The sequence below is a fragment of the Trichechus manatus genome, unplaced genomic scaffold (genome assembly GCF_000243295.1).
Source record: "Trichechus manatus latirostris isolate Lorelei unplaced genomic scaffold, TriManLat1.0 scaffold00028, whole genome shotgun sequence".
Taxonomy (NCBI): Eukaryota; Metazoa; Chordata; class Mammalia; order Sirenia; family Trichechidae; genus Trichechus; species Trichechus manatus.
In genome coordinates, this window is record NW_004443964.1 from 3,088,066 (window position 1) to 3,095,860 (window position 7,795).

Here is a 7,795-nt window from a genome sequence, read left to right on the forward strand (position 1 = left end):
CAGAACCGACTGGGCAGCAACTAACCCCACGAGGGCTGGATGGAGCTAAAGGCCTGCTGTCTAAGGTTCCCGATCATGCCCTGGACAAATGACACCATCTGTCCTTTTAAGGCCACAACTCCCAGCTGCCAGGGGCGGGGGCAGGGACACCGAACTTCCCACCTCACCCTCTGGGACTCAAGCACTGCTCTGAAGGGGCGGTTCCGGCACCTTCCCTGTTCCACTCATGTTCTCGAGTGGGTGCTAGACAGCGCCCCCCTTGAGTGGCCCAGGACACCATGCCCCCCGATACTGTCCTCCCCTCTGGGAAACTGGGAGGGAAGTTCACTGCAGCTTTGGTTCTGTCACTGCAGGCCAGGAGGGGCGGTTCAAACACAAGCGTGAGCTGGAGGGGCTTAGCCTGCTCTTCTGCAGGGTGGTCAGCTTGAGCCACAGGGGGCCACCCAAATTTCCTGAGGTGAACTGGGAAAGCCCAGCAAAGGCCCAAGGAGGTAGGAACACAGGAAACTTGGCCCAGCCGGGTGTGAAGGGACGGTTCTCTGCCCCAAGTCACAGCGCAGGGCAGGGTTTGGGGGTACGAGAGGAAGAAGCTCCTTTCAAGCCTGCCCTAAAGACCACCCGCCTTCTAACCCCAACCCAGCCCCCTGAACAGGGTTTGGGCCGAGTGGGAAAAGTGGGTGATGAGACCCCACAGCTGGGCAGGTGAGGGGGGCCACGGGGAGGGGCTTCAGTAAGGTCTCAGGTTGAAGAAGCCCACGCTGGTGGGGGACTCCTTCACTGTAACTGTGATGAGGTTGGCAGTGACGTCGGTGACAAAGACGTGCTCGATGAGGCTGCGAGGTGGCTTCCAGTCCTGGCTGGTCTGCACCGAGACGGACAGGTTCTGCCCAGCGCCCGGAAGTGGGGCCGAGTCGGGGTCCGAGTCGGAGCTGCTGTTCTCCTCGCCCGTGCTCATCTCGGACAGCGCCGGCGCCTTGTGGGTGTCCCCCGAGGCAGCGCGGCCCTCCTGCCCGCCCAGGGGCCCACTGCTCTTGCCACAGTCTCGCTTGCCCGAAGCGGTGGGAAGGGCCACCGCCAGCGAGGCCAACTTCTCGCTTTTGCTGGGGTTAGAGGGCACGCTGGACCCGCTCCCCCCAGTGGGGCCACCCCCAGCGCCCTTCCCTGCGGCCGGATGGGTGGCGGGGATACCCTTGGTGGCTGTGGCGTGACGCGCGAGCACGCCAACCCCCGCGGTGCCATTCTTGACACTCTGAAGGTCCAAGACCTGGAGGCTCAGCTCCTGGTTGGGTGTGGGCTGGGGGCCTAGGCAGCCCGCAGGGATCTTGCTGCCGCCCTGGATGTGTGGGGCTCCCGCTGCGCTCCCCCCTTTCTGCTCTGCAGCCCCGCTACCAGGGGCCTTCGGAACTTTGCTTCCTGGGGGGCTGAGCCCCAGCTCCCCCTTCGGCGTCCTCACCTTCAGGTCAAGCCCGAGGCTGCACTTGCCGGACGCCTGGGCCTTGAGTGCCAGCCGGCTGGCGGCCTCGGCTTGGCCGTGAGTCACGCGACTCATGTAGTGGACGATGGAGCCCTGCCAGCTGATGCTGCCGCGGCTGGGGCTGCCCGCCACGCCCTTCATCAGGCTGGCCAGGCTCTCCGTGGTGGCTGCGCTGCTGGGGCCTCCGCAGGCCTCCTTGGCGTGGGCCTTCAGGGCTGCCAGACCCGCCGCTGGGGTGCTGAGTGGAGGGGGCAGCTTGCCGGCTGGCGCGCCCAGGTCCTTGCGGGCGGTTTTCAGCACCTTGGCCAGGCTCACGGGCCGCCGGGCAGCCTTCTGCTCCGGGGGCAGCGGCTTGCGGCCGCGCTTCTTGCGGATGGGGTCCTTCAGCTCAGGCTTGGCCACCAAAATCTGGGCCTTCTTCTGGGGCACAGGGTGGCTCTCGCGGCCCCGGGGGCCTCTCTTGGCCTCCAGGTCGCTGTCCTCCTCTTCGTCGGAGGAAGAGGAGGAAGACGTGGAGGAAGAGGAGGAGCTGCTCGATTTGGATTTGGAGGGAGCGTCGGGTTCCTGAGAAGACAAAGGAGGGGTCACCACCTCCACGGCCAGGCACCCCAGGTCCAAGGTGCCACTCGTCCCATGGAGCACCGGGCACCTGGAAGCCGGCCCCCCACCCCATGCTTTCCAGACCATCTTGTTCCAGAAGGGATTTAAAGGGTCCTTGCAGGTTACATGGTGCCCTGGTGGTGCAGCGGTTAAGAGTTCAGTGCTAACCAAAAGCTTGGCAGTTAGAATTTGCCAGCCGCTCCTTGGAAACCCTACGGGGCAGTGCTACTCTGTCCTATGGGGTCGCTATGAGTCGGAACTGACTCGACGGCAACAGGTTTGGTTTTGATTTTTTGGTGCAGATTACATAAAACAAAGTAGAGTGGAAAGAAAAGACAGTCAGTTCATAAAACGAAGTCAGGAAGTCAATCCCACTCCCAGCAGCCCCACCTGACAGGTCTTTCTCCTGTGGAGCCACTGGGTGGGTTTAAACTGCAGACCTTTCTGTTAGCAGCCACGTGCTTCCCTTTATGAAGTCAGCAGTGAGGGTAAGAACATGCACCACCGCAGCTGACAGTCAGTTAGCAGGGGGGATGCAGCTTTAGCTCCTAGCTCCCTAGCAGCCATTGCGAAAAGGGAAACCCAAAGGTGCAAAATCCACACGCCCCACGGAGCAAGGTGTGCAAAGGAAGAGTGTGCACAAGTGCCTTGCCACCTACAACAAGTGCACACCTTGTTCTCCTGTACCAACCTCCCATTTTCACCTCCTACCCCCTTCAGAGCCTTTCAGAACATGGGTGAGCAAACACAGCCACCCCATCCTGGGTCTCCACTCAAATGCTAAATAAGCATATGCCCGTTCCTCCGCTGGATCAGAATCTAAAAGGAGCACTTTGGGTGGTGAGCCAACCCCAGGGGACCCTGCACAGAGCACTCCTGCCTCAGTGGGAGGCCCTCCCTGCCCAGGGCCTGTCTTCCTATAACCTGCCTGCTGCTTCTGTGACACCTCACCCTTACCACCCCAGCCCACGAGAGCCCGCAGCACAGGCTGGCCCAGCCACCTCTCAAAACAGACAGAAATCCCCTCTCCACCAAGTCCTCGGACTCCTGCACCCCTACCGCCCTGCTCAGACGGAAATGGCACAATTACAAAGCCTCGAGCAGACCAGCGACAAGGCTGTAAGGCAGGAGGGTCCTTGCAGCCCTGCGGGAAGGGCAGTGTTTGCAAGAAGCACCTGAGCGCCGGGTCCAGCCTGCGGCTTCAGGGTCAACACCACCAGGTGCGGCAGGCTCCCACGGCACCCTTGAGGAAGGAAGCAAACACCCAGACCCTGCGGCCAACACCTTTCCCCATTCTGCCTGTGAACGGAGGGGGAGCTCCACGAACCCAGGGGTGTCCCTGTGGGGGGTGGGGCACTCACTAGCATAAAAAGGAGGAGTGAAGGGACATTCCTGCGGAGGCATCCATGTAGATGACCCCCGGCCCCTAGCGAGGCCACAGATTTCCCTCTCTCCTCCTCTGAGGTCACTCACTCTTTGGTGTCCCCTGGCTATTCTGTCCACTCACATGTGACCTCAAAAGTGCCTGGCCAGGCCCATGGTGCCAGCCACCAGATTTAAAGTGTGTTCAGAGGTGGGCCTGGCTTGACCAGCTGTGCACTCGCTTCTGTTCTTTTCTGTCCCCCGCAAAGCCACCGGGGGTGAGAAATAGCCAGCGTCGGAGCGGTCTCTGCACGCTAGTACAAAGCAATGCTGACTGGACACCAGACTTAACAGGAAAGCACCTGCGGGCGCGGTCACCACAGGGCCCTAAGGGACAGAGGCCCCCCTACAGGCCCAGGAATTCTGCAGCTCGCTGGCGCCCCCCACTGGCAAAGACTTACAGCGGCAGAAAGGAACTCCAGGCAACTCTGCAAACCCGCCAAGCCCTCCCCATTCCAGAGCCCTCAAACCTTCCGGGGGCTGAGTCAGTGGCCCAGTCCGCCAGCCTGTGGCCGAGCAGCTACCCACCTTGAGCTTGGAGCGCCGGCTGCAGGAGGACATCACGGTGTGCTTCCTAGGTCGGCCCCGCGGCCGCTTGCCTCTCTTACGGTTCTGCACCTCCTTCTCGTGCTCCCTGAAGACACACACAGATCAGGGTGGGAGCCCTCCCTTCGGCCACATGGGGGCCCCAGAGCTGCAAACACCCCACAGCCTGCAGCTCCATCTGCTTGCTTTCCCACAGAACGTACCACCCTTTCACCGCGCTAGCGCGTCCCACTAATAACACACCCAAGCCACAAGCCCCGTTCTCTGCAACGTGGGCCAACGTCACCTTCACATCCTTGTCAGTGAACTTCCACTCGGCAAAGACAAGTCAAAGAAATGAGAGCCTAGGTGGGAAATTAAGGTCTCTAGTTTTCCTGACCCCTCTAAGAATAAGACAAAAGCAAAACCAAACAACACTGGTGTCGAGTAGATCCCGACTCACAGAGACCCTGTAGGACAGAGTAGAGCTGCCCCATAGGGTTTCCAAGGCTGTCCTCTTCATGGAAGCAGACTGCCACATCTTTCTCTGATGGAGCTGCTAGTGGGTTCGAACTGCAGACCTTTCGGTTAGCAGCTGAGTGCTTAACCTCTCCGCTACCAGGGCTCCTCTAAGACAAATCGGTTGCTGTCGAGTTGATTCCGACTCATAGTGACCCTGTAGGACAGAGCAGAACTGCCCCATAGGGTTTGCAAGGAGCGGCTGGTGGATTCGAACTGCCGACTACTTTGTGGTTAGCTGCACAACCAGGGCTCCCCTCTAAGACAACCCGTCCTAATACTAGTCACTTCCTGCACATAGCACGTTTTACACAAGTTCTAGAACATTACAATTAGAAGCCTTTCTAGTCACAGGGTCCAACCTGCTCACTTTAAACATGAGAAGAAGCCCAGGGCAGGGAGATGCCAAAACCCCCCTCTATCAGCAGCACCAAACCCTCACCCAGTCCTTGGAGGACCCGCTCCTGGCTCCAGTCCCATTTCTGCCCTCCGATCTCCCCAGATCCAGTGCTCCTGGCTCATGTTTCTCTCCCTTTTCATTATTTAAAAAAAAATACGTCTCTGTTCCTCAACTCTGCTCGATGGAAGCAATGCACAATCCCAAAGCGGCCAGGGCTCAAAGCTTGGACCATCCACAGAACTCCCTCAGGCAGCCCCCATGGTCCCTGGAGAAAGCTTCTGTCTCACGCGCCCTCCCCCGGGGAAGGGGGTCTACCTGGAGAAGTTTCCCGGTAATTAACATGGGCAAACATCATCTCACGGGGGGCTGGAAGGAAATCTGGAAGAATCCAATTAGTGCAACCTGACGGAGGTCAGGATATAAGAATCCTTGGTCCCAACTAGCATGCTAAGAGACAGCGGTGCATCTGATGGGGTCTCTCCACTAATACAGTGGACTTGTTAACCTGTATGCCAGGTGATCTGAACCTACCACTTTTCTTACATTCAAAGATCACATCCCCATACTAAGCAGATACCAAGCAAATAACCGAAGCTCCTAGTGTCCACCTTTGGGTGGGATGGGACGGAAAGGGCACCTCCTTTCCCAGTCTTTCTCCCATGACCTAATACAGACCACTCCCCAGTTTTTTTAACTCTTACATCTCTGCGTCTCCTAACCGCAGTTCTTATGTGTTGTGCTACCAGTCGAGGACATACCCGCTCTCAGTTAGGAGATGGTCTCGGAGAGAAAGGGACCGCCAGCTCCTGGCGTATAAAGCCGTCCCTCCACCCGCTTCGCCCACTTATCAGACACCAGTTACAAATTAAAGAGAGGACAATAAGGTTGTTCATAAGCTTTTCCAGATGTATAGAAGCATATCATTTAAAATAAATAGATAAATAAAACCAGTTCCCCTGGAGTTGATTTCAACTCATGGGGACCCCATATGTGTCAGAGTAGAACTGTGCTCCACAGGGTTTTCAGGGGCTGATTTTTCGGAAGTAGATCGCCAGGCCTTTCTTCCAAAGCACCTCTGGGTGGACTTGAGCTGCCAACCTTTCAGTTAGTAGCTGAGGGCTGAACGGTCTGCACCACCTCAGGGACTCCCGAGCAAGCACACGCTTAGCTCATTTCCTCTCACCCGGACTCACCACCAAAAACCTACCCCCACATTGTCATAGCTCCTCTGTAAAGACCCAAAATGTCCTGCTACTAGGAGAAAAAAGTGAGCACAGCCAGAGAACCACCCTGCCAGACCGACCCTTGCTGGGAGTGCTTTTGAGCAACTAGTTTACCGACTATCAGCAGGAGGAGGGTGGTAATACTACTACCCGCTTCTTGCCTCCCCTGGCTTGGGGACCTTCCCGCTGGGACGAGGGTATGCTCGTCCGTGCCACCCCCCCCCATTTCCTATCCAGTATCTCAACAAGGCATCTCTCTTAACCCAAGTTTCCTGCCTAAAAACAGAAAAGACATCCAGAATTACAGAAACAAATTTGGCCCTGGGACTCGCAAGAGGGCCCATGGCGCTCACTTGATGCTGTTTTGCAGCCCAGAGGAAAACACACGTGTTGTTCTTGGTACGGAGACCCCAGAAAGGCCTGACTCGAGCCACGGGGCCAGCTCCCTCCCTGAGCCTGCTCAGCATACCCAGCTGGGGAAGAAATCAAGTCTGAGCGCTTTAACCCACGACCCCAGATTTTATCAGTGCTCTTTGCAAGTCACCCAAGGAAAAAGGCCAAGGCAAGAAGCCCGGACCTCTCACCAAGAACGCGCGAAGGTTCACTTCTGCAAGCTGGCCTATGGGAAAGACCAAGAGAAGCACTTGCTCAGTGAATCTGCAGGGCTGCCTGGCCGGGGGAAGGTGGGCAAGGACTGATCTGGGACCTTGGGTAGCTCCGCCTCTACAGGTCATCACAGAGATGGCATCAGATGCCCTGTGACCACCTGCCACGGGACCTCAGCCCACAGCCCAGGACCCCTGGAGGACCAGCACCATGGCACTGGGCAGCCACCGTACCCCCCACCCCCCAACAAGCACACCCCCTCCCTGCGTGTGTGGTGAACTCCCTCACTTCTTCTGGAAGGCCAGGAGCAGCCTCGGGTCCAGGATATTCTCCTCTGGCTCCCAGCTGTTGTGTCTGGAAAAGCAAAGAGGGGGGCTGCGTAAAACACCACGGCTGCTTCCGAAAGGAGGCCGGCGGGCTGGTGGCCAGGACCACTTGTCCTGGGAGGTCTGAACCCTCGTCCAGGGTGAACTCCTGGAAGCTGCAGCCCTTGAAACCCGTACACCCTCAACCTCAAAGCCAAAGGAAAACCGCCATCTCAACCCACCCCCCCACCAATTATAACACGGCCAAAAAGAACTTCGTCCCGCCCCTCCCTCGGGAGGAAAACACATCCCAATAAAATGCAAAGTTGCAGAGGGAATCCCCCCAAACCCTGGCCGGGTGCCAGTGCGGGAAGGCTCGGTTGCGGCCGGGGGCAGGGAGGGGGAGAGGCTGAGGGGCCGAGAAACCACAGTCGGAGATTAAGAACAACAATGTGGCTAAAGAACAAGTGTGTGCGGGCCGGGGACCAGGGCAACCGGGAAGAAAGGGAACGCGGGCCTGAGCGATCAGCTGTGAACAGAAGGAGCCCCTTTCAGGGGTGCCAAAACCCCTCCCTCCCATTAAAAGAAAAGAAAGGGGGGAGAAGAAACCCCACATCCATCAATAGAAAGCTCAGGTTACAGCGGGCAAATATGAACAGCGGGGGGGCCCTCGCGTCCCGCGCTCCCGCCCCCAGGCCGGCCGGGAGGGCGCGCCGGCGGG

General features: G+C 58.3%; 1 protein-coding gene across 1 annotated transcript in view; it reads right to left on the reverse strand.

The window, feature by feature from the left end:
* Positions 1-727: 727 nt before the first annotated feature.
* CBX2 (chromobox 2) overlaps positions 728-7,795 on the reverse strand; it is a 7,933-nt gene continuing 865 nt past the window's right edge. Inside the window, exons 2-4 of the mRNA XM_004374369.1 lie at positions 7,058-7,123; positions 4,025-4,130; positions 728-2,038 (exon numbers count right to left, since the gene is read on the reverse strand). Coding sequence (XP_004374426.1) covers positions 728-2,038; positions 4,025-4,130; positions 7,058-7,123 — 1,483 coding nt within the window. The remainder of the gene's footprint in view (positions 2,039-4,024; positions 4,131-7,057; positions 7,124-7,795) is intronic.